At 35.6% G+C, this 27847-nt stretch overlaps 4 protein-coding genes across 5 annotated transcripts; 3 read left to right on the top strand and 1 right to left on the bottom strand.

Moving 5' to 3' along the window:
* Window positions 1–39: 39 nt before the first annotated feature.
* On the bottom strand, window positions 40–1874 carry LOC111465573 (zinc finger CCCH domain-containing protein 20-like). 2 transcript variants are annotated; one of them, XM_023110020.1, is made up of 2 exons: window positions 1409–1874; window positions 40–1375 (listed from the first exon to the last, which is right to left on the bottom strand). In XM_023110020.1, exons 1-2 carry the CDS (start codon window positions 1518–1520, stop codon window positions 327–329), a joined length of 1161 nt encoding a protein of 386 aa, XP_022965788.1. In that variant the 5' UTR covers window positions 1521–1874; the 3' UTR covers window positions 40–326. The 2 variants fall into 2 exon arrangements, with proteins under 2 accessions (XP_022965788.1, XP_022965787.1); XM_023110019.1 differs by having other exon boundaries at window positions 40–1872.
* A 4514-nt stretch (window positions 1875–6388) lies between these two features.
* Window positions 6389–9775, top strand: LOC111465615 (inositol oxygenase 2-like). The gene is made up of 10 exons (XM_023110084.1): window positions 6389–6596; window positions 7506–7593; window positions 7697–7778; window positions 7906–8110; window positions 8195–8307; window positions 8373–8495; window positions 8587–8656; window positions 8737–8815; window positions 8892–8973; window positions 9552–9775. The coding sequence occupies exons 1-10, from the start codon at window positions 6566–6568 to the stop codon at window positions 9576–9578; spliced, it is 900 nt and encodes a 299-aa protein (XP_022965852.1). The 5' UTR covers window positions 6389–6565; the 3' UTR covers window positions 9579–9775.
* Window positions 9776–10729: 954 nt separating this feature from the next.
* LOC111465410 lies at window positions 10730–21370 on the top strand. Its single transcript, XM_023109769.1, is given in 22 exon segments — window positions 10730–11867; window positions 12262–12377; window positions 12515–12723; window positions 12905–13024; window positions 13574–13702; window positions 13788–13913; window positions 14030–14085; window positions 14156–14255; window positions 14404–14521; window positions 14698–14907; window positions 15939–16269; window positions 16480–16573; window positions 16776–16884; window positions 18273–18544; window positions 18662–18789; window positions 18969–19203; window positions 19484–19669; window positions 19755–19987; window positions 19989–20304; window positions 20390–20632; window positions 20724–20809; window positions 20907–21370. Coding segments are annotated over 22 exon segments (4395 nt in total). The 5' UTR covers window positions 10730–11037; the 3' UTR covers window positions 21055–21370.
* A 1312-nt stretch (window positions 21371–22682) lies between these two features.
* On the top strand, window positions 22683–26966 carry LOC111465333 (mitochondrial-processing peptidase subunit alpha-like; the record flags this gene model as incomplete). Its single annotated transcript, XM_023109648.1, has 10 exons — window positions 22683–22815; window positions 23456–23608; window positions 23800–23855; window positions 23933–24097; window positions 24176–24232; window positions 24990–25117; window positions 25198–25270; window positions 25412–25447; window positions 26073–26240; window positions 26786–26966. Coding segments are annotated over 7 exons (726 nt in total), but the record flags the coding sequence as incomplete, so codon positions are not given.
* Window positions 26967–27847: the final 881 nt, after the last annotated feature.

Here is a 27847-nt window from a genome sequence, read left to right as displayed (position 1 = left end):
TTTTTTTTTTTTTTTTTTTTTTTTTTTTTTTTTTTTTGAACTACCTCCTTTTTGATATGTTCTTCTGGAAATTACGCCCCAATAAACAAAACAGAATCGATTCTCCAGTCGTCCATCCATTTCCACACCCAACCCTAAATTTAATATTTACAGAGAATCTTGAATATAAAAAATTACGATGTTCTTCCAAATCGAAAGATTCTGATTCTTCTCAATCCAATTCCGGTACGGTTATAATATTAATCAAGAAAAAAGCAGAAGAAATCCTGGTTGTAATGGAGCCAAATTAGAATCAGAGACGAACCTTTGTTTTTCTTTCACACAAATTACTTGAGAAGCTCCGATATCCAACCAACGTCCACACTTCCGCCGCCGGGCTTCTCCTGATCGCCGCACGCGACGGAGTTCTCCTTTCGTAATTTCTCCAGCATTTTTGCTCGTAAATCTCTCCCGGATTCCACTCGCGCCATCGCCTGTTCCTCGCCGCAACCTAGGTCCCAGAAATCGAGATATCGGACGGCAGGAGGAGTTGGAGTATCTGGAAGGCTACCGAAGCCAGAACGAGCGCTGGATTCCCCTGGAGATCCGAACACAGGAGATCCGACTTGAACATTCCACAACGAAGAAGGAGATTGCACTTTACCGAGTTCCTTGTGGAGTTGTAAACTTCGTAGCGACGCTACCATTTCGTTGATCGAACTAGTCGCGTGCGGTCGATTAAGTGATCTAAACATCGGCGATTGAGGCGGAGACTCAATTCGAGGAGATACCGGCGTCGATGTTCCTGAAGAAGATAAATAGGGCATTTGTTTCGCACAGGCCTCAATTGCTTGCCGAAGAGGAGATCCGTCGTATGAAGGGATGGAACTCGTACTCCGAGGACTCTGCTGAGGCAAAATCCTAAGCTGCTCCGGCGTATGAGCAAAGAAGCAAACTCTCCTTCGGCAACTCGTTCCATCCTTGCACGGCTGAGTCCGATATCGAGCCGGATGAAGCCAGCACTCGAAAACTCCATGAGCGAACTCACACGCATCTCCTTTATTACAGTTCCCCTTCCGAAAATCCGCACACGCGGTACCAGAATAGTAATACTTCCTCGGATCTCGCCGGCGAGCCTTCTCGCCGGGATGAGCGAACGGGCACTCGGTCCAGTCGTGCGATCTTCCTCGCAAACACTTCTTAATCTTGAACTCGTACATTCGAAACTGATCGGAGGAGTACGTATCCACCGGAGAATCCGGCTCCCGACCTGAAACATCAAGATCCGATTCCACCTCTGCCTCTTTCGACGGTAAGTACTGCTGCAGCATCGCCAATGCTTCCTGAAGATAAAAAGGAGAGTATCCATCTCCACTGGAACATCCGTCGCACTTGACTCCGCTTCCGCTTCCACTTCCACTTCCGCTGCCGCCGCTTCCCGGCGAATGACTGTACCCATCCGACGCCGGATCTTCCATAAACGCCCAAGGCGGAACGTGAAGCTTCTGATTAGGTCGGTTAGGTTGCTCATCGATCATCATTTTTGCCTTTCTTCTCTGCTGGTTTTTCTTTTGCTTCTGTGTTTCTCCCTAGGGGAGAAGAAGGAGATTGTTGGTTGATTCACCGGCATGGTCCCTTCATTTATAAACCAGCATTACATCTCTAAAACTAACTGTAGTTAGTTTCTACCCAACCACGGTTAATTTTAAAGCTACGCCAATACTGAATGAAGAGATATCTAAATTTTGTTGTGTTTTTTCTTTTTCACCGCGGTTAAACCGTACAGGAGAAACGTCTTAACGACACCGTTCGCTTTAAAGTTAAGACAACGGCCTATAACATTTCCACGTGTCGAAGTTCATGATTTTATTCTGCAAATGTGGGCCAAGGATGCAGACGTGGCGAAATTCCATTCAAGAAAAATAACGTGTTGTGTAACTTCAAGTGCTATGTGGGTTAGGTTTTTGTACCCATCTTTTTTAACCTCTTTTCATGGGTATTTGTTGGGAATTCTTCTCACATTCTTAACCATATTTACACGATGACAGAGATTAATAATTTAATTTGGTTAGTTTCCACGTCAACAAATTAAAATTTTATTACAAAGAGGTTAAACGTTATATGGTTTTTTTTAATGTATTTTTACTTAAAAATAATATTATGCGTGAAATGGAGAAATTATAATATAAAGTATTTAAAATTGTATAAAATTATTAAATTTTGAAGTAATTCATTGTGCATTTATGCCATGAAGAAATACTTAAAAATAAATACAATTATTATTTATATTAATAAAATGAACCTTCATTTTGGACGTTGAATTATATATGAAATAATTGTATATTAAATATAAAAATTTCAGAAGAATTACTTATAATATATATCTTATTTGACAATATAAAATTTAACTATAAATTACAAAAATTAAGCTTTTGAGTGATGTTTTTAGGTCTCAAGATTTCATGAGGATAAATACAAACGGAAGGAGAATTCGGGAGCAAAGATGGCAAAAATAAATAAAAAGGAAAAAAAAAGAAAAAAAAAAGGAATTAGGACAGAACAGATGGCGACTCCTGCTGAAATGTGGAAGTTACCCACTTCGATTATAGCAGCTTTATTTTTATTCATATCTTTTTGTTTTAACCAACAAATAAATATGAGGATAGTTATTCCTCCATATTTATTTGTGAAGAGCATACCCTTAGCTCGCTTCTTTTCTTCTTTCGAACCCCAACGTCCTCACTAACATTCGTTCTCATCTTTAATCGAGATGGGATCTCACAGTTTTCACTCCTATACACATTAAAAAAAAATAAGTTAGGATCCCGTTCACAATTTAAAAAAATGTAAATAATATCTACATATTTTAATTTATAGAAACAAATAAATAAAATATAAAAATTGATATAGTTCGAAACAAAATCACGTGCCATGTTTGTGGTAGGTAATTTAATGAGTTTGGAGTTAAAATTCACGAATTTTCTAACCATATCCAATTTTGTAGCCAACCTAGACACCATGGTATTATATAGTAAAGCTGCTAGAAATAAATTCACGAATTTAATGAACACATTTTGGTCACGTGGTGTGGCCCTCTTCTAACAAGATTGACCCCTCTTTATTTATTATTTCTAAATTTTGGGACTATAGTTTGGGACTATACAATATAAATCAATATAGTTTGGGACTATACAATATAAATTTATTTCACTATAATTAATAGTATAAATTTTTTTAAAATTTTAATACAATCTCTTAAAAATAAGTTATAAATGTTTTTTTTTTTTTTAAATAAAATTCTCATAATTTATCTATGAATTCAGGAGGAGGGAGATGGATGGATAAGGTTAAGGTGGGAGTGAGGGTGGCAGTGCAAAAACGGCGAAGCAGAGAGACACGTGGCGGAAAGTGAGGGAACGTGGCGACAAAACAAACGGGCAATGGAACCGTACAAGAAATACTCATGCCACTCTGTACGGTTTTTAAAAATATTTTTTAAGGCTATAATTCCTATGGTTCTTATCCATTCAAAACTGGCCGTACACGTATCCTTTTGTCGTCTTCTTCCGCTACACGACACCATTGTCCTATACTAAACCCCTCTTTCTCTCTGCCACGTGCCTTCATCTCCCATTCCGTTCCCTCGAGATCCCCCCATTCCCAATGGAAGTACGGAACAAGATTTTTTGTAAACAAAAGAAAAAAAAAATCCTTTTTAATTATTTTCTTAAGGGTAAAAATTTATAAATGGGAGATTTCGATGAAAATGGAACGTCAATGTCGTAACTTGTTGTAGTGATGGGATTTCGAACCCATTAAGACCGACATGTCGTAGGGTGTAAGAAGAGCACTGCTTCAAGTTCCAACCCAACTCCACTTTTATTTATTTTATTACATAAAGTTTTTTATTTAATTTTGTGGGTTTAAAAGTAACTGTCTTGTAATCTTGCATGATTTAAGGAAACATGAGAATCTTATTAAATTGAATTTATGGGAGGATGAAATAAAAGAATTATTATATTTTTAATTAATCAACTAATCACAATAATTAATCATAACTCCACACATGCTGGTTGATTTATAGGAATAATGTTAAGAATTATGGGTAATTTAGGAAATGTCTTTAAAGTAATTAATGAGAGTTGGGTGGTGGATTAGTGAATGCAGAATTTAGGTCAAACAGTCAACATCATTGAGATTTTTGAAGATTTCATCAAACTTTCAAGTGGAAGGGGAAAATATTGCATCCACATTTTAAGGTAAAAAACAACGAAGACATACCATTAAAGTCCAAAAGTAAGGTGTCCACCTTTCAACTTTCAACTTTGAATTGTGTACGCGTTTAAATATCATTTTCAAAATATTAGTAAATTTTGATTTTAATCGTTGAGTTTAAACATACACCGTATTTGTAATGTTATATTATGGATATTCATATAATTCGAGATCCGACTACTCAATATAAATTGGGTTGGATTGATTTTCTTAAAAAATTGAAAATTTTGGTTGATTCGCATGTTGATATTTTTTTTTGTCGGGTCAATCTAATCAACATGAAAACAAACTTATAACCAAAATTGAAAATATTTGATGTTGGTAAATGATGTGATATGTTTAATATTTGATTCACTCTATTTTAATTATTAATTTAAGTGGATAAATATTTTTTAATAATTAAAAAACAATTCGATTAAATTGATATAGTAATTTTATGAGAGATTATAAGTTCTATTTAATATATTATTTTTATTTTCTTATCATACCACATATATTTTTTATTGCAAATCCAACTATAAATCGATTAACTTACACATATATTATCATCGGATATTCAAATTCTTATGTATTGTTGAACTAAAAAAACAAAGTTGATGTAATTATGAGATGCATGTGAGCTATATCATAAGACTTAAAAGAATTAAGAGTCGTTACCTTATTTTTTCAGTAGCTGAACCATAAGATACACGTGAGCGATAATAAAACATATTGGAAGAACTCGTATTAATGTGTAAGGATTGTTTTTAATCTTAAAACAAGTAGTAAGTGATGTGACTATGTCATTATGGAATGTTAGACCTATCGATTCAAATTCGTTAGATTTCTGTCCACTACTGGTCACGAGAAAATAAATAAATTTAAAATCAGTTTAGCTCTTCTTTCGTCTGTTTGTTGTCCCTTAATAAATAATAATAACCTGTGGGAATGGGCCAAGGTCAAGCCCATTTAGAGCCCAATTACCAAAGACAGATGGGCTTTTTGAACTGGCATTGAGCCCAATTCCAATTTTGTGAACTATTATTTACAATTTTGTTTGAAACTGAAATTACCATGTTTTGTCGTATTATAGACATGGTAAATGTAAATGTAAACTATAGGTTTTGTGAACTATTATTTACAATATGCATTATATTATATTTTTGTTGTATTAAAGTTATTATATAAAGTGAAAAAAATATTATAAAATATATATAAATGAAATTAAGAATTAAGAAATGTTTATTTAAAAATAAAGTCGGATTAGGACGATTAATATGGTATAAAAAATAGAAACAACGTGGCATGATCTGGAACGTTGATTGGGGTGGGATTATATTCGGTCAGTGAGTGAAGGGTTTCTAATTTTTTTTTAAAAAAAAGAGTAGATGTCGTGTCAATGAAATAAATTCAATCAATTGTCGAAGTTTCATTAAGATAATATTAATCCACGATTAGCTCATTATTTTATTTATTTATTTTTATTTGCATTTTAGTCCTTTGCTTCTTGTTAATTAATTTATTATTATTATTTTTTAATTTTCAACTTTTTTTAGGAGTTTAAATATGTGCGCGTTACTAATTTACATGCTTTATGACATAATAAAGATAAGTACTGAAAAATAGAAATATGTTGAAATCATATTTTTACATATAAATTACATATTTACCCTCTCTTATTACACGAGCATATTTACTTATCAACATCATAAATTCCAAACTCGCAAACTTTATTTTGCAAAATTCGAATTTTGACATTTTGATTAAAAAAAAAAAAAAGTTACTGTCAAAAAAATATATTTCAAATCAACTTAAATTTATATATATATATATATATATATATATAATTTAAAAGAAAATAATAAATTAAAATTAAAACAATTTATCCATAAAAAAATAACTAATATTTCTACAAAATTAACTACGAGATTTTCTAAAATAACTGATTTTTCGACAAAATTATTGTTGTTAAAATAATTATTAATTTTTTTTTTATTTTTGAAAGTTTAAGAAATTATTAGAAGGGTTAAATTGGTAATTTAAAGTTTTGTTTAGAAATGGATTGGTTTAGTTAAGAGGGAGATTTTAGGGAATTCATAAATAATTAATACTATTTTTTTTGTTATTTTTTTGGGTTACGTTATTTATTTATTTAATTTTTCAGTTAAGGACTCGAAGGCTTCCAATTCTCCGGCAAGGACTTCCCTCCGCCATTATATAAACGCCAATTCCTCACTTCCAAACTCACCGCAGAAACGAAAACCAAAAGGAAAAACGAATCTCAGCGACGAACCGATTCGATTTTCCTTTTCACTTTCCTTCGATATTCAGAATGACGATCGTCTTGGCGCAGTCGGAATGCGGTACGATTTGAATCTCTCTGTTTCAATTTTTCTGAAATTTTCATGGATTGATTAAGGCCTAGGGTTTTCATATCATTCCAATGTGTTCTTCGTTTCGTTGCGTTCGTTCTTTGAGTTCTCTCTTTCCGCAATCTGCCTCTACTCGATCCAACGCCACCGTTGATTTCTCCTTTTCCAACTTTAGTTTAGGATCCTGTTTGTGAATTTCTTTTTTCTTCTAAATTATAAATTATTTAGGAGCAAATTAGGAAGAAAACTGTAGTTTTATTTATGAATTACTTTTTGGTGGATAATCGAGTCTTCGTTTTAAGAATAGAATATATGATATGGATTAGAACAGGTTGCGGTTTCTTTTTTACTTTTCCACCTTTGACAATAGAGTATTACAGATGTTATTAAACAATAGAGTATTACAAATTAAAAAAAAAAATAGAAAAGAAAAATATAAGCCTGTTTACTCCCATTTTGTTCTTCCAAATTATTTTACTCTAAATAAACTTTCCTTTGAATTAGTCAAAATTTTAAATAATTTTGATTTTGAAAATTAAATTATAAATACTACTTTTCTTTTGATCGTCGCTAATAGTTTCTCTCAATTTTTTATTTTCGAAAATTGTATTTATCTTCCTAAACATTATAGTCAAATTTACAATGTAAACCTAAGTTTTTTTTTTTTTAATAATAATATTATTATCATTTTCAAAGCTTAAATAATATATACAAAGAAATTCGTAATGGAAATAACTCTTATAAATTTAATTTTAAAAAAATTATTCAGTAAATGAATAAAAAAAGAAGAAAGTGAAAACAAAGATGATTTTGAAAAGTTTAGATCCTTAAAACCTGATTACACTAATATTTTTTTTTAATGTATTTTTTATTTATTAATATATTTAATTAAAATTACAGGATCTGAAGTTGTGGATCAGAAGCCGAAATCACCAAGCGAAAACGCATTTCTCGCCCCCGAAATAAACTCATTTGGCCATTCATTCAGGTGATTTTATGATCTCATTTTCATTTTATCTTTGTTTATATATATATATATATATATATTTCAATAAAAGAAATTTATTTGTTTGTGTGGAAATATTTTGTAGGAATTATGATGCAGAAAGTGAAAGGCAAAAGTCGGTAGAAGAATTCTACCGCTTGAACCACATCAACCAAACATATGATTTTGTAAGTACACACTACTCTTCACAACGGGTTATAAATTCTCCTAAATTATGAAACCACCAGTACAATTTTAATTCTTTTCAAATGAGAAGAATTTGGTATGAAATAATGGTTTATTTGGGGAAAACAGGTGAAGAAAATGAGAGAGGAATATGGGAAATTGGAGAAGGTAGAAATGAGCATATGGGAGTGCTGTGAGCTTCTGAATGAAGTGGTTGATGACAGCGATCCAGACTTGGATGAGCCACAGATTCAGCACTTGCTTCAAACTGCTGAAGCCATTAGAAAAGACTATCCCAACGAAGATTGGCTCCACTTGACTGCTCTTATTCATGGTCCTCTGTTTCTTCTTCTTCATTCCTTTCCTTTAACCCATTCCCCTAATAACACCAATTGTTTGATTTTATTATGAGTTTCAGATCTTGGAAAAGTCCTTCTTCTTCCTAGCTTTGGAGCTCTCCCTCAATGGGCCGTTGTCGGCGACACGCACCCTCTCGGATGTGCTTTTGATAAATCCATTGTTCATCACAAGGTAAGAGGTCAGAGGTTCGCATTTTCATTTTCACGTAATTTCAATGACATTGCTTAAAAATGCAGTACTTCAAAGAAAATGTGGACAATAACAATCCAGCTTATAACACCAAATATGGTGTTTATTCTCATGGGTGTGGCCTCGACAGTGTAGTGATCTCTTGGGGGCACGACGATTATATGTACTTGGTATAATATATACTTTTATCTTCTTATCTTAAAAGATGTATTGATTATATTTTCATTAAGAAAAAAAAAATATATATATATATATATGTAGGTGGCTAAAGAAAATGGAACAACCTTACCTCCGGCTGGATTATTCATAGTCAGATATCACTCATTTTATTGTAAGTTGAATGAATGAGTTTGGTTTGTGCATAAAATTATGATTGTAAGTTTAATGATTGAGGATTTACTTTGGTTGCAGCATTGCATAAGGAAGGAGCTTATGAATACTTGATGAACGAGGAGGACGTTGAGAATTTGAAGTGGCTCAAAATTTTCAAGTAATTTTAAAATAAATTAAATGAAATGAAATGTCTTATTCCATTGATTCATTGTTTGGAATATATATGTTGGCAGCAAATACGACCTGTACAGCAAGAGCAAGGTTCTGATCGACGTAGAGAAGGTCAAGCCTTACTATCAATCTCTTATTGACAAGGTAAATTCTGTGTCTAATACATTATATGATATTAATCTTTATCCATTTAATTTTGTTTTTTTTTAATTAATCTAATAAATACTATTTTCATTATAATTTCTCATAATTCAAACCAAAATTTTAAATGCTAGGCAAGTAATATTTGTTTTTTGAATTGGTTAATATTTCATGTTTTTTAATCATGTTGGATAACATTATGAGAAATTAAAATGTATTTGATGTTATAAATTCAAATCAATTTTTTAGAATTAAAATATGTATAATATTATATTATAAAATAATTGTATACAAAGATTGTAAAATAATAAATAAATAAATAAACGTTTACAAATGAATTTAGAATGGTTTATATTCAATTTAATATTTAATTTCACAAATCCAACTAATTTCACGTTTTCTATAACAACACATGTTAAGTTATTATTTAAACTAGACATTAATTTTAAAATACACTATCATGCATAGATATGAAATATGAGTATTTTTATTTAATGAAATAGTTTTTAGATCGGTGTATTAAAAAGCTCTTATTCTTGGTTGGAATGAATCATATTTATATTGTTTATTTATTTTTGCAGTATTTCCCCTCGAAGCTTAAATGGTGAAGGATGAAGATGAAGGGCTGAAAGTAGAGGGCAATATGCGGGAAGTATAAAATAAATGCGGTGGATTATAGCTTGAAAGTGATCCAATCTATGCCTAATTTTATTTTCCAAAGTTTTATCTGAAATGAAATTTCAAATATGAAATAAGAATTGAATATTAAGAACGTCGTCCATAAATAAACTCAAATTCAAAAACATATAGCTAATTGAATTTTCAACTTCAATTTATTGTTAATCTAATTTTATTTCTTATAATATAATTATAATGCACATATTTTAAATATGGTATTTTAAAATATATTTATATATTAAAATAAAAAATCGGATTAAATTATTATCTTAAGTTTAGAAAATATACGAACAGTTTGAAGGTGTAGAGAGAGAAAAGGGTGGGTAGAAATGTGGATAATTATTTTAGTGCAAAGTGGGAAAGAGGACATGCAACGTATACAAACGTGAAGTTGACAAAAATTCATTGATATTTATGTCAATATCTATCTTATTTAAATATATTATCATCTCCAATAAATTATTATATCTCTTTATGCTCAAAGATTTGTATTCTTCTTCTTTAACTTGCATTATTTTAAGTACGAAAGTTTTGACTCATCGAATGTTTTCCATGCTTTAATCGTCAATTATTACTGTCTTAGTTATATGTTATCAAAACTATCACTATTACTCATTCATTTTTAGTGAACAAATAAAAATAAAGTCGAGAAGCTAGTAATATTTGAGGAGCAAATAAAATTTTTAACATAAAAATTCAAATTTTAATACTATAGTATTTATCTACTCACTTAAATTAATGAGAATATAATTTATGCATTCGTTCATATAGATAATGCCCACCCACTCCCACTCCAATTTAGATGGAGAGTCTGAGTAAACCCCAATAATTCAACCCATTTAGAATAAGACTAGAAAAATAATAATTTCAAAAACGTAATCCAAAAATTAGAGGTAGCTTATGAAATCAATCCAATGGAGTCTAAATAATTTCAAAACATATAATATATATATTAAAATTTAAATTGCAAAAGTTTACTTAATTTTGCAGGCCGAGCAAAGGCCCATTGGGCTATTTATAAGGAAATTAGCGGTTAAGAGTATGAATCTGCACACGTGTGTTGCACGTGTCACATCGTCTCCGTCCTCTCCTCCGGCTGTGGAAACTCGAGTTGTGTTCTCCACTTTCCTCTTTCATTTCACTTCCAAATTTATCACACAACTCCTTCAACTTCCTCGAATTTCAATTCCCACTCCGTTATACTTTCCAATTCCCACTCCTTCACTCTCATTTTCCACTCAACTCTCTCCAATTAAACTATTTCACCCAACAGTTCCCCCAAATTCAGCCCCTTCACCTTCTTTCCTCTCATTTACAATCTGGGTTTTGTAAATTTTGCAAAACCCATCCACATTTCCTGCCTTTAACAGATACTAATTCGTCTCAGACATGGCTCAAACCCCTTATTATTCATTCCAAGCTATATTTATCGGCTCCTTTACCTTTCTCACCTTTAGCTTTTGTGTCGAACTTGATTTTAGTGACGAGTTCTCGCTCATCAGCTATGATGGAGATCTATTCCATGGAGATTACGCCCCTCCTTCACCTCCCCCACCTGCCCCCTTCCCTCATCCTCCATCATTTTCGTGCGAGACTGATCTCAATGGATTCGGGTCGCTTAACACCATTTGCGAGCTCAATTCTAGCTTGACCTTCGGCGATGATGTGTATATTGAGGGAAATGGGAGCTTGTATATTCTCCCTGGTGTGATTTTAAGTTGTCCCGTCTTGGGTTGCACGATACAGATAAACATGACCCGGGAATTTACTTTAGGTCCTAATTCGCTGATAGTTGCAGGGGCTTTGAGAATCGATGCTCAAAACGTTAGTTTGGTTGATGGGTCTATGATAAATGTGACGGCGTTGGCTGGAGATCCGCCGGCGAAGACTAGTGGAACGCCGTCGGGTTTTCAGGGAGCGGGCGGGGGCCATGGTGGTAGAGGAGCGAGCTGTGTGACGGATAATACCAAACTCCCAGATGATGTTTGGGGTGGAGACACATACGCGTGGTCTTCTTTGGATGAGCCATGGAGTTTTGGGAGTAAAGGTGGAACAACTAGTAAAGGAGAAAGCTATGGTGGGGAAGGAGGTGGGAGAATTTGGCTTGAAATAAAGGGCTCAATAGAAGTCAGTGGCCGTCTTTATGCGGATGGTGGCAATGGCGGTATCAAGGGCGGGGGAGGTTCCGGTGGCAGCATTTACATCAAAGCTCACAGAATGTAACTCTCTCCTCTCTCCTTTCATGATTCTGTACATATTTTCAGCTTCTATTCAGCCGATTGACTCATTTGCTTCATGTTATTGATTGAGATGGAACCTTGTTTACTTCGAGTTAAGGGAAGTAGTGTGACATTTTGTAATCCTTTCGGTTATGTGATATGAAACATAAATCTTCGTACGGTTTTGGTGGTACGACGATTCGGAACTGAAATAATCAAATTGTTATCAGGAGAGTAATTCAAGGAGTTCAAGCTTCTTGATAGTTTGAGCTGAAGAAACTTTGTCATATATATCTTCAGTTTATATAGGATAGGTTCAAGCATTTAGTTCTAAATCATTATTTGCAAGTGATCTAGGAGCACACAGGTAATACAATTCCTCTGTGAAGAGCAGGACTGGAAGTGGCAGGTTAAGTACAATTGGTGGTAATGGATTTGCTGGAGGTGGAGGTGGAAGAATTTCCATTAATGTTTTTAGCCGGCATGACAATACAGAGTTCTTTGCTCATGGTGAGGTTATATTGTGCCAATTGAAAGTTTTTCTGAACGTTGTCATGGCGTTCTTGCTCTAATATCTTCATAGTCCACGGAAGGGAAAGAACGACAATGCATCGAATCTAATTGTGAGCTTTGCTCGTTGTTTGTAGGGGGGAGGAGTTATGGCTGTTCGGAAAATGCGGGTGCTGCAGGAACATATTATGATGCCGTGCCTCGAAGCCTTATTGTCAGCAATGGAAACTTGTCTACGCAGACGGATACCCTTCTTTTAACATTTCCCAAGCAGCCACTTTGGACAAATGTGTATATTCAAAACCATGCTAAGGCGTTGGTTCCTTTGTTTTGGAGCCGTGTACAGGTTATAGATCTCTCAGTATTTTCTTGCATGCTCATGCGTATGCTTACTTATTTTACGAGTACATTGTTCCGAGACCCTATAAATAAAGTTTAGGTGTGATTAGTACTCTCTTGATACAAAGCATCTTATTTGTTCGATACCCTATACTTGAATGATGAAATGCTGCCGATTCATCTCGTAGGTTCAAGGACAAATTCATTTATCAGTTGGTGCAGTCCTGTCCTTTGGGCTTGCACATTATGCATCATCAGAGTTTGAGTTAATTGCAGAAGAGCTTCTTATGAGTAATTCCGTTATTAAGGCAAGTAGCGGAGCGCTTTGTTTCCCATCTGTCAAAAATTACTTTTTGAGCCTTTTTTCAAAAATAATTATTTGGATTAACATTTTTAACCGTGGACCGATATGTCCCTTTTAACTTGTGTTGTCATGGGTGCGCCACGACACAGCATCTTGGAAACATGACAAGAATCAAACTAATCTGTCCCGTTTTCCCGTTATATTGTATCCCTACAAAAATTTATAAATTGGGCCATGTTTGTGAATGCGAGTTCTTCTTATTTTCAAAGGTGATCTTAGACTTGTATTTTTCTTTCCTTTTTTCCCTTTTTTCTTTGAAGTTATTCTCAACTATTCCTGAACCATCCACCCTGTCTCTTTCCGGGATCAGACAGCATGGATGATTTTAAGGTTGCCGGGCATTTCAGTGTTTTTATCCTTTTCTTCTGCCCCATAACTTTTTTTACTAGGTTAACAATTTCACATTTTCTCAGTTTTTGATTGGTTGGTTATTGTGGACGACAGTGCCTGAGTAACTTTTGTCATTTCTATTTGTGTTACCACTGATATGCAGATATATGGTGCCCTTCGCATGTTTGTGAAAATGCACTTAATGTGGAATTCCAAAATACATATAAACGGTGGAGACAATGATATCGTAGCTACGTCTCTGCTTGAGGCCAGTAATTTATTGGTTCTCAGGGTATTTCATCCTTTTTCACAAACTTCTTATTGATTAAAATTTATAATGAAGTAATTCATGCTCATTTATCTGTTTGTTTTGTCAGGAGTCATCTTCTATACATTCAAATGCGAACTTAGGCGTTCATGGACAAGGATACCTGAATCTTACTGGACCAGGCAATGTTATCGAAGCACAACGTCTAATACTATCATTGTTTTTCAGTATCTATGTAAGCTGAATTATGGTTAACTTTCCTTCCGGTTTAGAATTCTCGTCGGATTCCATGCCCTTCTATTTGTTTTTTGTTAGTACCATTTGTTGAATGTCTACTTTGATAATATTAAGGTTGGGCCTAAGTCATATCTCCGAGGACCTCTGGATGATTCAAATGCTAATAAGACGTAAGTTTTCTAATGTATGAAAACGATCAGTTATTTCGTTTACGATTCCTAATTTTTCTATAAATTGCAGGAGGCCACAGCTCTACTGCGAACTTTCTGATTGCCCGGCGGAACTACTTCATCCCCCTGAAGATTGTAATGTGAACTCTACATTACCCTTTACACTACAGGTGTCCTATTAGCCAGATTGACCACTGTGTAGTTATATTTGTGTGGGAGAATATAATTTTTGAAATTTTCCTGGTCAGATTAGTAAATAATTCATTCTACCAAATATTCTTTTCTTTGTCTAATCTGACATTTGGCATATATCTGTAGATTTGTCGAGTTGAAGATCTAACCGTTGAAGGCACCGTAACTGGATCTGTTATTCATTTTCACTGGGTCAGAGATATATTTGTTCATCTATCTGGTGCAATTAGTGCATCTGGTCTTGGTATGCATTTGTCTTGAGATTATTTTGTTCTCCCTTTCAGGTTTAAGTAGTTTTTTTTTTTTTGAAAGATTGTTAATATACCAGCAGCTTCATCTCGACTGAAGGTTGAACATGTTCCGCATGTGAATTGCAAGTATTTTGGTCTTTCACCGTGTTTTATGCTTGGTTGTATGCAGGCTGCACTGATGGTGTGGGTAGAGGAAGAATTTTTGAAAACGGTCTTGGTGCGGGTGGTGGACATGGTGGGAAAGGAGGGGATGGATATTATAATGGCACTTTCATCGACGGTGGTGTTGCGTATGGGGACCCTGATCTACCTTGTGAACTTGGAAGTGGAAGTGGAAATGGTAGTCTTGCTGGTGAAACGGCAGGCGGTGGGATTATTGGTATGATTGCGACTCTGTTATTATTATTATTTTTCGATGTTATATTTACTTGAAATGACATTCCATCTGTATGATAATTGACAATTTTTCTGATTTCTTATGCTTATATATTGTTTCGTCTCACCAGTTACGGATTTTGCTATCTAGTCAGTTTAATTATCCTCCAAGTGTAGTTTTTATTATTATAGTGTGAGATCCCACCTCGGTTGGGGAGGAGAACGAAACATTCTTTATAATAGTGTGAAAACCTCTCCAACCTTGAGGGAAAGCCCGAAAAGGAAAGCCTGAAGGGGACAATATTTGCTAGCGGTGGGCTTGGATTGTTACAAATGGTATCAGAGCTAAACACCAGGTGATGTGCCAGCGAGGAGGCTAAGCCCCGAAGGAGGTGGACACGAGGTAGTGTGCCAGCAAGGACGCTGGGCCCGAAGGAGGTGGATTGGCAAGGGGTCCCACATCGATTGGAGAAGGGAACGAGTGCCAGCGAGGAAACTGGGCTCCGAAAGGGGGGTGGATTGTGAGATCCCACATCGGTTGGGGAGGAGAACGAAACATTTTTTATAAGGGTGTGGAAACTTAAGCCTGAAAGGGAAAGTCTAAAGAGCACAATATCTGCTAGCAATAGGCTTGGACTGTTATGTATAGGCTTGATCTGCTCGTCTTCAGCCTGCCTTCTAAAGGCATGTTGAAATTCTAGATAGAGCCGAGATAATCTACTTCACATTTGATGCTTAAATAAAATAGTTACCTGTCCTATTGGACATTGATAAAGAGTTTTAATTGTCCTGTCTGTGTAAGTTGTATCTACATGTGGTATGAATGTAAGTATAGAACCCTCCGTTTATAAATATGAAATTATAATATGTGCCTTGAATGGATAATCAGTTCTAATGGCTAGAATATAGCATTTAACTCTTTTTCTCAAAAACGAACAAGAACTCAGCGTTTATTTCGGAACCTGTACTTGTTCTCAAATTTTAGATTTCTTATGAATGTTGGTAAGGAACTTTATTCTCTGCATCCTTGTACAGTGATGGGGTCGCTAGAGCACTCGGTGGTAAGTTTATCTCTCAATGGGTCCCTTAAAGCTGATGGAGAAACCTTCGGGCGAGATGTTGGAGGGCAAGTAGATGCGAAAGTGTTGAATGTTGGTCCCGGAGGTGGATCTGGTGGAACAATTCTTCTCTTTGTGCAAACGGTATCCCTTGGCGAGTCTTCTGTCATTTCAGCTGTTGGGGGACAAGGAAGTTCAAATGGTGGGGGTGGCGGTGGCGGTGGAAGGGTTCATTTTCATTGGTCAGATATACCAGTTGGGGATGCATATCAACCTATAGCAGTTGCGAAAGGAAACATTTATACTGGGTTCGTGCCGATTCATCTCTCCCCCTCAATACATTAGTATTCTTTACTCACGATCGATTTTTATGAACACATCCAGCAAGTTAGAAAGACAAATAATTATACGACTCTGAAAAAAACAAGCATTGAGGATTTTAATTTGATGATCATATTATTAAAAATTGAGTTAATCATTGAGGATTTTAGCTGTTTTTCTGCTCTCTTCTGTTTCAGGGGAGGCGTAGGAAGCTATCATGGTTCTGATGGCGAAAACGGCACTATCACTGGAAAGGCCTGCCCCAGAGGGCTGTATGGTATCTTTTGTGAGGTAGTGTCTCAGGTCATAACTTATCGTCATCATTCTAGATGTAATTTTAGGCCCTCCCACTGCCCAACGTTTTTTTGTGTCCTAAAATTTTCACAATTTGATGGCCACTTTAAAGGTCTTATTGAATTAGTTTGGCCTTTTATTGAATCTTGAAATACATCTTACTTATTCTTTTGTCCATGCTTTGCAAATGAGACTGCAGGAATGCCCCCTTGGAACATTTAAGAATGCCACTGGATCTGATAGAGCTCTGTGTACCAAGTGCCCGACTCATGAGCTTCCGAACCGAGGCATTTATGTTAGTGTTCGAGGTATGGACTTGCTGTGATCATTATTGATTAATAGTTATACTCTTTTCGGGGTTAAGGAACATTTTTTTAATTATTTATAAGAATCAAAGAATGTGTATTGATACCATGGAGAATATATAAATAAGGGGAGATGAGATATCCCCACTAGGCAAAAGGTTGAAAAAAGGACTCCAATTAGCCTATATATGAAGCAAAGAGCTTAATAGACTCCCATAACTCATTGATGCTAGTTGCTTTTACTTTGAGGACCCTTCGGTTCCATTCAAGCCAAGGTTTTCTCAGCATCGCGAGCTGTGAAGCATTAAAAGAAGAGGTGGTTCTGATTTTCTTCGTTTGATCTGCACAGCACACCAGTTTTGGGACATGGAGCAAGTCGACCATCTTCTTTGCTGAACATCCCATGTATTTCTTCCCTTGACAGAAAACCCAAAGGAAGACTTTCACTTTTTGGGCACTTTAGTCCCTAAATCGGTTTTGACACATCAATGTTGATGGGAGCTAGATGTTCACAAAGTTTAGGGAGTTAGATTGCTGACGGAATACCGATTGCCTCTATTAAGGATCCACGACTTGGAATCCTCCGCTTTGTCTCAATTAGGCCATGGAACTCGATCCTTTCTAAAGTTCCATCGTCAATCAAATTCTTTCATAAGGGGACATTCCAAGCAACTCAACATTGGTCAATGAAACTCTCTCTAGACGAGGCAACATTAGAAACTCCAGGGAAAGAGGACTTAAGGGCCCCCAGTCATTCATCCACTTATCCTCCCGAGCTCGTCACCCTTGCCAAGGTTTATTTGATACCATTTGTCAGCTGTATCACAAGCCCTGAAGATGGATTTCCAAGAACCTTTGTTAAGCCCACGAGGCTTTGGAATCCAATCTCCTTAAAAGAGTATTTTTGGGCGATAACCTCCTTCCTCAAAGCATCATCTTCTTTCATTAACCTCCACCCCCACTTTGCATGCGAACTTGCATTCTCTCTTTTTAAATTACCGATCCCGAGGTCTCTTTACAAGTAGGAACAGAAGTAGTTTTCCAGTTAACCAGGATGCTCCCACTTTCTTTGGATGCGCCTTTCCAAAAAGTTCTGGAATAGACTTCTCTAGGCTCACAACTTTCACGGGGCATTTAAAGATGGAGAGATAATAGTTTGGTTTGCTAGAGAGAACCGATCTATTAAAGATAAATCTAAATATGCTGGGAAATAGGACTAAATGATTGTTAAAGGCTAAAGAAGCTATATAAAATTTTCATCTTTGACTGTTGTCGCCTGGAATGGAAGTTATCTTTATCTAAAATTTTCATCTTTTGTGAGAAATTTGGAAGAAAACCTTTCACAATGCTTTATCTTTTTCTAAAAAGAAAATTTTGAATGCTTCCAATAGGTGGTGTTGCTGAAAGGCCTTGTCCCTACAAATGCATTTCCGACCGATATCACATGCCACAATGTTATACAGCTCTAGAAGAGTTGGTATATGCTTTCGGAGGTCCTTGGTTGTTTTGTCTTATTCTTGTTGGACTCCTCATCCTTTTAGCCTTGGTGTTAAGTGTTGCACGTATGAAATATGTTGGTGGGGAAGAATTACCAGCAACGGTTCCAGTTCGACAAGGTTCTAGAATAGATTACTCTTTTCCTTTCCTGGAGTCCTTGAATGAGGTGTGCCTTCAACTTTTTTTCCTTGGCAGTGATCGTTTTCTTTAGGCCACTGCCAACATTTGAATAGCCTTGTGGAAACAGGAATTTTGAGTTAGTTTAAATATAATTGTCTTTCAGGTTTTGGAAACAAATCGAACGGAGGAATCCAAAAGTCACGTGCATAGAATGTATTTCATGGGCCCGAATACTTTCAGTGAACCGTGGCACCTTTCTCACTCCCCTCCTGAACAAGTAGCAGAAATTGTGTAAGCATTCTCACTTTTCTTTTGTTGGTGAATGATATTTTGGAGATCATCATCTTCAGATTTCTTTAGAGAAGACCGGTTCAATTTCTGCTTGATTCGAACTTTTTCCCAGAAATTTGTATTATCGAAGTTACCAAGTGTATGATGAACATCGTCTGAGAACGTGTTTTACTTGGCAGATTTGAAGATGCATTTAATAGATTTGTGGATGAGATAAATGATTTAGCTACTTATCAGTGGTGGGAAGGATCAATCTACAGTATTCTTTCTATTCTTTCCTATCCACTGGCATGGTCATGGCTACAACACTGTCGGAAAAAGAAGGTGCAATGTCTTCGCGAGTATGTTCGCTCTGAATATGATCACTCTTGCCTGCGTTCTTGCCGTTCACGTGCTCTTTATGAAGGTCTCAAGGTAAACGTTCACAAATTATGTTATCAAATGAATTGAGATAATTGCTAGGAAAGCTGTATGTAATAATACTCTCATTGAGGTCAACTAAAACGTTCTCATTCTGGTCAACTGAATGACATGGATTGTTCGACAACTGAATTAATAACGTTTGCCGGGGCAATACTTTCGTGGCGAACACTTTACAAATATAATTTACTTTTGTAATTCAGTGGATACCATTTTTTTAATCTAACGTATAATAATTATACCTCGTTCTTTCATTAATAACTTGTTACTTCAGGTTACTGCTACTCCTGATTTAATGCTTGCATATGTGGATTTCTTCCTCGGTGGAGATGAAAAGAGAGTTGATCTTCCTCGTCTTCAACAAAGATTACCGGTCTCTGTAATCTTCGGGGGAGATGGAAGTTACATGGCTCCTTTCACTCTACACAGTGATAATATTCTGACCTCGTTAATGGGCCAGGTTTGTCAATTATATCGACTTATAGTTGAGAATTCATTCATTTCGATAAGCTATTCAATACGATTATAAACAATTGATTTCTCAGTCTATTCCACCGACAATTTGGTATCGGCTTGTGGCTGGACTCAATGCTCAACTACGCTTAGTTCGTTGTGGACACCTGAAGAAAACTTTTGACCATGTAGTTGGTTGGTTGGAAACACATGCTAATCCAACTCTATGTGCCTATAGTGTGAGGGTCGATCTTGCCTGGTTTCAGCCCACCGCTTCTGGATATTGCCAATTTGGATTATTGTTATCTGCTTTGGAGAACGATAACGTGCAGCCATATGCTGAAGGCCAACGTAAATTATTACTGTCCGAGCGACAGTCATGGTAATAATTTTGAATCTAACTTCCTCTATTGCTACGTAACGGTTTATTTGAAATTTGTTCCCCTCGACACGTGCAGTTCACCTAGACTTTTGGATAAGAAGCCATTTGACCAATTAAAAATAACCGAGCAGAAGATGGTTCAGAAACGAATATTGGGTGGAATTATACAGGCAAAGAGCCTGAAAGCTCTTAAAGAGAAGAGGGATATATCTTATCCACTCTCTTTCACGATCTACAATACTAAACCGGTTGGCCATCAGGTGGTTGTTCTACTGAAGTTCGAATTCGGCTATACCTTTCGATAATGCCATTCTAACTCCGATTTCAATCGTCTTGTTCCCTCAGGATCTTGTTGGTCTGGTAATCTCCATGATTCTCTTAGGAGATTTTAGCTTGGTTTTGCTCACATTGTTACAGATGTACTCCATTTCCCTTCTCTATTTTTTTCTCGTTCTCTTCGTCCTTCCTCTTGGTCTGCTATCGCCTTTTCCTGCTGGGATTAATGCTTTATTCAGTCATGGACCTCGACGCTCAGCAGGTCTGGCACGTGTATATGGTCTGTGGAACATCACATCCATGATTAATGTTGTGAGTAATTCTCGACCGCCATTTTTAACTAAAATTTCAGCTCAGAGATATAGATCTGAATTTATTTTTGGCTATTTCTTGTTTCGTGCAGGTAGTTGCTTTCGTTTGCGGGTTAATTAATTATTTATACCGTTCAAATCGAAAAAATCCCAGCTTTCAGACCTGGAATTTTAGCATGTGAGTCGACTTAAACCAATTCCTATTGTCCCTGCCTGATCTGATCTAGTCATTGGAGGAAGTATAAATGTTTCGGTCGCAATTGTCGAAAATGCAGGGATGATAGTGAATGGTGGGTGCTTCCTGCTGGATTGGCACTCTGCAAAATTATTCAAGCACGACTCGTTGATTGGCACGTCGCGAATCAGGAAATTCAGGACTTCTCATTGTATAGCAACGACCCGGATGCGTTCTGGCAGACGTGAAAAACCATGCATTGATAGGTAAATGGGATTGATACACATCATATTGATTTTTTATAATTTAATTTGTTTGTATTGAGGGATAGTATAGTATAGTTTGCAAAGGTAAGGAACTTATGGTCCTAGTCAAAATTTGCATAGTTTTTGTTTACCCTTACATATACATAAATTGTTGAGTTAGTCTCTATCCAATATTTTTTCGTCGCCCCGTGTGTATTTTTGTACATATTATAGCGTGTCCCGCTTCAATGGTTGTTAGATGAGTCTCAAATGTATTATTACCATATAACCTTATGAATTCGTCTACCGTTGTCATCTTTGTTCCCATTTTCGATGCTGAATATTTGTGTTTTTCAGAGCTCTGCAAGAATGGAAGCTTTAATTTTATAGATTGTTAGACAGTTTTGTTTCCACTTTTGCCTGAAGAAACTGGCTGACGAACCGGGTTTACGAGACGGTATTGCTCGTAAGAACGATATATATGGTTTGAATTTTTTTGGTAGTTACTGTGATTTCTAGCATTCTTTGTAGAACATAACTGATAACTTCCCTGAGTTTCTGGTGTTCATGTATCGGAGTCTTGGGAGTCTTGCAAAAATGGTATTTACATTCAACTTTGTGATGGTTTTTGAGTAACATTCAGCTGATGGTTTTTGCTCGGGGGCGGTTTAGCTGCAGCAAAAACTGCTTGTCGAGCCCGACTTGCAGGGCTGGCCGAAAAATGAAACCTACCGAGCGTAAGTCTTTGATTTTGTGCATGTGGGTGGAGGTTGGCTATGAGTTTATAGACCTAAAAGATATTGCCTTTTGTGTCGTTTTACTTTCGACTCATATGCATGGAATTACCATCTTGAAGGAGACCTATGCGTCGGTCTCTACTTGAAATCTGATTTGGTCACATCCACAATCTCGGGTCCATCATTACCTTCCGAACTCTTTAAAGGTACCTTGACGCTTTGGAGTTGAACTCCAACTATGATTCTTCTTCAACACGATCATCGATGATTGAAGTTTACACTTTTTCATCTTGTATGATTTCAATCTTACCATCTTTCGAACCAAAAGAATTTTATGTTTCCTATGATCGGGTTGCAACCACAAACTATCTAGGGATCCATGAAACACTTTATTCATCGAAGTGCATAAGGTATAAGGCATGACGGGAAATTCAAAGGCCTTGTATAAGGGGCTCGTCGTCCTCTTCAAAGTTTTAATTTTACGCCAAATAGGCTTGAAATTTGTTTTTTTTTTTTTTGACAAATTTTATAGTTTAAAATTTATGTATCCTCGATATATATTTTAATGAGTTGATTTATGGTAGAAGTTCTTTTTTATTATATATCAAATCTATTTATTTTAAAAAATATTAAATATATAAGAAAAAACATTAGTTCAACTTATAATTTAATATTGTCTTGCAGAACGTGTTTGAATATAATTTTGAAGCACATTTTAAAATATACAACCAAATATTAAAATATTAAAATGATTTTAACATATTAAATTAAATATTTTGACTACTTTAAAATTACTCCTAAGCCTATAAATAGGTAATTGAAGTTTTTTGATCGATAAATACAAGTGATAGATTTTGAGGTACGCACGTGTGAACATACCGCATCACAATTTCCTGTTCTGCATTCGCGCGAATTCCACAACTTTGGGCATACTTGCCATTTGGCGCTCGATTACCAAGCGCTTTTCAGAGTACTTTGTTCGATCGTCATGTACAGAGCTGCAGCTTCACGAATCAGGTCTCTAATGGTTAGTAAACTTGATTTTTATTCACATTTTGTTCCAAACGCGCATTTGAACGCAATCGAAAGGTATATCGCATGTGATCGTTCTCGATGATTTGGCTTTTAATTGTGAGTTTCTTTTGTTATGGATCTGAATTCCATTTTCTGGAAGTTTTTCTGCTTTCTCGAAGTGAACGTCGTGATTTACAGTTTGTTTCGTCGAATTGTAATTTTTAAGAAACCAGATTGGAGCTGGAGTGAGTGTTTGTATTCTCTGTGGTGAAACATAACAGCGTCGATGTTGAGCTGCTAGGTTATTGATTTAATTGTAGTGACTTTTTATATCTCGAGTGTTAATAATATATCGGCTATTTGTAACTATTCAATTCTTGTTGGTTGATTCTGAACGGCGATTCGGTTAATATTTGTATAAGTGCTCGTCTTTGTCATTGTTTAAATTAGTGGAAACATGAACAATAGTTATAATTCTTCGAGTACTGTGCATGGTATTAAGATCTTTGCAGAGACGTGCTTGTGTATTGAGCTTTTGAGTTAACATGGCTTGAAATATGATATTGACATCTACACAAGACCTCGGGAATTAAATGCTTCGATGGATAATGATGATAATTTTGCTTTCGAACATGAAACAATGGGCTGTATAGATTTTCCAGCTCTAGTGCTGTTGCCTCAAAAGTACAAATCTTCTGGGGGTCTCTTTGGCTGGTTGCTTCGAGACCGTTCTATATCATCTCCACTAGACTTTCCCCTGTCAGATGTGAATCTTCCGTCTCCATTGCCAGATTATGTTGAATCTAGTAAGACGAAAATCTCAACTCTTCCAAATGGTGTAAGAGTAGCATCAGAAACATCACCGGTGCACCCATGTGCACCCACAGATTTGGTTTTTCAAAACCAGTCCATGTGCACCCATATAATTAATGATGAATTACGTTCATTTATTAACATGCTGTTGGTTATTTTGGTGCCTTGGCAAATTCTCTTTTAGCCCCCGAGTCTGCTATAAATAGTCTGAGTGGTACAGTTTTGGAGAAATTTGTTTCTGTAAGTTGAGTAGGAGATTATAATATCATATTTATTTGATGATGTTATTTATTTATTGGTCATGCTTCTGCCTTTAGGAAAATTATACTGCAGCTCGGATAGTACTTGCAGTATCTGGCGTTGAACACGAGGAACTCTTATCCATTGCTGAACCACTTCTATCTGACCTTCGAAGTGTTCCTCGTGAGGTGCCAAAGTCAGTGTACAATGGGGGCGATTATCGTCATCAAGGTGATACTGGGGTGTGTATCATCTTATATTGTATACTCTAGCATCCAGTTTTCATTTCCAGGCATCATTCGTTAACTGTTCTCTTTCAGGAACTCCCAGGCGGCTGGCATAAGGAGAAGGATGCTATGGCCTCAACTGTTCTTCAGGTCTTAACAATGGATATCTATTGTGCTTAAGTGATTTTTATGACATGGGGTTTAGATCATACAACCATTAGTTGTTTAGTCCATTTTGCAATTTATCACTGTGAAAAGACAAAGGCAATAATGTATCTCATCTCTCAGATGCTTCTGGGAGGTGGAGGGTCCTTTTCAGCTGGTGGACCTGGAAAGGGGATGAGCTCTCGGCTGTGAAAGTCCTAAATTTCTTTGACTTTGACGGTCATGCATCTGAGATATTTTTCTTTTCTTGGGGTGGGGTTTGAAGGGAGGTGGAGGGTCTTTTTCAGCTGGTGGACCTGGAAAGGGGATGAGCTCTCGGCCGTGTAAGTCCTAAATTTCTTTGACTTTGACGGCCATGCATCTGAGATATTTTTCTTTTCTTGGGCGGTGGGGGTGGGGTTTGAAGGGAGGAATTTATATTTCCTATACTTGCATGAGAAAATATTGTCCTCACGCCTGCCAAGTCAGGTCATATCGATAGTTTGTTATGCAATTATTTCTAGACAGACATAACCTTCTTCTGCATGTATATTTCTTAATTTACGCATATTGTATGTTTTCTAGTGTTAACTTCTTTGTAATTATCAATGTGGTAAGCATATCTTCAGGTCTTAAATGAGTATCCACAGTTTCAATCGATTTCAGCATTCAGCAGTATTTACAATAACACTGGCATATTTGGCATCCAAGCAACTACTGTAATGATTCTCTTTGGATTGATATTTAACATGATATAATGCAGAATCACTATGTTGATCTTGATGGTAGAATTGTTTGGTTGATGATATACTTTTTTGAGGGTTCTAATTTCGTGCCAAAAGCCTTCGATATTGCAGCTAGTGAACTGTTAGCCATTGCAACGCCTGAAAAGGTCATTTGTGATTCTCTCTTCTCTAGCATTTCCGCAAGAACCATTTTATCTAGATCACTGATAACATTTCCCTGTTTACAGTTGAACAGGGGCAGCTAGATCGTGCCAAATAGTCAATAAACTCATCTGTGCTAATGAATTTGGAATCCAGGGTATGTATCATTGTACTTTCTTCTCGTTGGCCTTACCATGCCTGGATCTTAGGTTGATGAAATAAAAATAATACAGTTTTTTAAAATGTTAATCTTTGAGAATGTGTCCACTGATTGTGGTTGTGGAATTGTATCTTGTAGGTGGTTGCTTCAGAGGACTTTGACATATGGTGAAGGGTACGGTCTAAATCATTTATTGTAGTCTTAATCTGATGCACCATGGCCCATTCATTTCTAATTCATTTCTCTTGTACTAGGAGGGTAAATCTATTTCAAAGATCTGAGATTCAGTTATGCTGTTTTCCCTCATTGAACTGCATTCTGTTACATGATCATTTGTTCACATTTTCTAAATGATATATATCATGCCTCCTGGTTACGCACTTACACTCCAGGGATTCTGGCCTTAGTTAAGAGTGTTAATTTCTTAAGATCTGTTAGAAGTTGCAAATATAATGTGAAGTGATTATCTTTGAATTTTGAGGTAAGCTTTGTAGTTACACCAGTGATCTGTCTTCAAGCCACGCATGCTCATTTTTAATGATCATTTGTTATGTCTTAAATATATAATGTATCCCATTATCCAGGAAATCCGTGGAACATTTCTTGAAAGCTGCGGACGCTGTAACTCTGGAGGATATAGCTTCAATTGCACAAAAACTTCTCTCTTCTCCATTGACAATCGCCTACTTATCATGCTCAATTAGAACCTCATGATATCAGTTTATCTTGCTTCCTCCCGGAAAAAAGAACTGTTTTATTAGCTCGCGATATAACTATTTATTTATATACTGTTCTGCAGTTAGTCATGTTCCGAGCTATGATTCTGTCAGCAGCAAGTTTAAGTCAAAGTGACCAATCGCTTCTTTTGAATCAAACTAGTCTGGCAGACTAGCATCGAACATAGGAATTGCTGTCTTCAAGCCTTGTACGGTCACTCTGACTTCTGAAAACAAGGAAAAGCATTAAGGTCCAGTTTATCTTTCTCAATAATTAGTACATTTGAGCAAGCACCTTTTTGTTAATACCTGATCTCTGTTGATGCCATGTTTTATTCCTTCTATCTAATAGTGATGTATTTTCAGTTAAAACAGTTTTATCTTGAAGAAAGTTCATGTTCTGAAAGCAATTTCAGGACGTTTGTATTTTGGAAAAATATTCTTACTGAACATTGTAATTTTCCATGTCTCGAGCAACAATCTAAGTTTTTGTTTTTTTTTTTTTTTTTGAATATCTCAACAATAAAGTGTTATTTGCAACACATGCGTGAGCTTTTGAGCTTTAAATTACGTCAGTTTTTTTTTTTAAAAAAAAGTATAGTTAGAGTAAGCTGGGGACCTACTTTGTTAGTTTGAACGGTCAATTTTAGATATGCTTTTAGACACATACCATTAACTTTAGAGAAATTGCAACTTTGTGGCACAAGATTTGAGTTTAGTGCAACGTTTATTCGTTATTCAGAGCTTTTCTTCTTTTCCTTTCTTTTTTTTTCTTTTCATTTCTTTTTTAATTCAGTTACTCAGATCTCTGCTAAAGGATTGGTTGGATACATACGAGGTATTATTCTCCAAAGGTACCTGTACGAATTGCTTGAAAATGTGTATATTTCTTCAGAAAGATGCCTCCAACATCTAACTTCAAGATGATGGATATGATTAATGCATAATCTAAAACTACTAATTATATTATTATTCTTCATATTCATTGTTTCATTTTCTGCCTACACACATGTCAACAGCAAATCTAATAATTTGCAAACTTTGCCTAAAAATAGTTCTATATCTCTCATTAAGTTGCCATTTTAAGTTTAACAAATAGAAGAATTTAAATATTTGACTTTTTGCATGATAGATTTGATACCTTAATTAATTGAACTATACTTTAGTTAACTTCTTTTGTCACATTTGTTTCTTCCATTACTCGGGAATATACAATATACGTATTAAACCATATATGTGATATTATGGTCTCTATAAAATTATATGATTCATATCCCAATAAGAAAGTATATATGCCTGGTGTGAGAAAGCCAATGTGATGTGGGTCCACTGCTTGATTAGTCAATGTCAACCATAAATGGATAATGTGACTAGCCATATATGAATAGGGTATAATCCACTTAGATCTTTACGGAGAATATATACTGCTCTACTCATTTCCGGTAATTTATGTTTAAAGATAGTTTCGTGGTTTCCATTCATTTATATATATTTAGTTTACATTATTATTCTTGGTCCCCACATGTTTAGGTCTTTATACCTTTGTTTTATATATCTTTTTATTATAAACATATTAATTCAGTTTCCAAGTAAATTAATTAGATTAGGTTGTGACAAGAAACAATGATGTGATACGATACCCATGTAAAAATTATGTGCTGTCGGGATGTTGTATACAGTTGTATATAAATGTAGAATGACTTTAATGTGATGTTGTGATGTCACCTAAGTTCTTAGTTATGCTTTAATTTTATTTTGAAAAGAAGTGTTAAAAGAGATGAAACTAATGCATGTATATAAATACAACAAATGAAACAAAAGAAAATTCGTAGAAAGCAAAAAAGAAACCAAATGTAAG

This window comes from Cucurbita maxima, unplaced genomic scaffold (assembly GCF_002738345.1).
Source record: "Cucurbita maxima cultivar Rimu unplaced genomic scaffold, Cmax_1.0 Cma_Scf00029, whole genome shotgun sequence".
NCBI classification, from domain to species: Eukaryota; Viridiplantae; Streptophyta; class Magnoliopsida; order Cucurbitales; family Cucurbitaceae; genus Cucurbita; species Cucurbita maxima.
The sequence above is the reverse complement of the archived record's forward strand: the minus strand, read 5'-3'. Positions and strand labels throughout refer to the sequence as shown.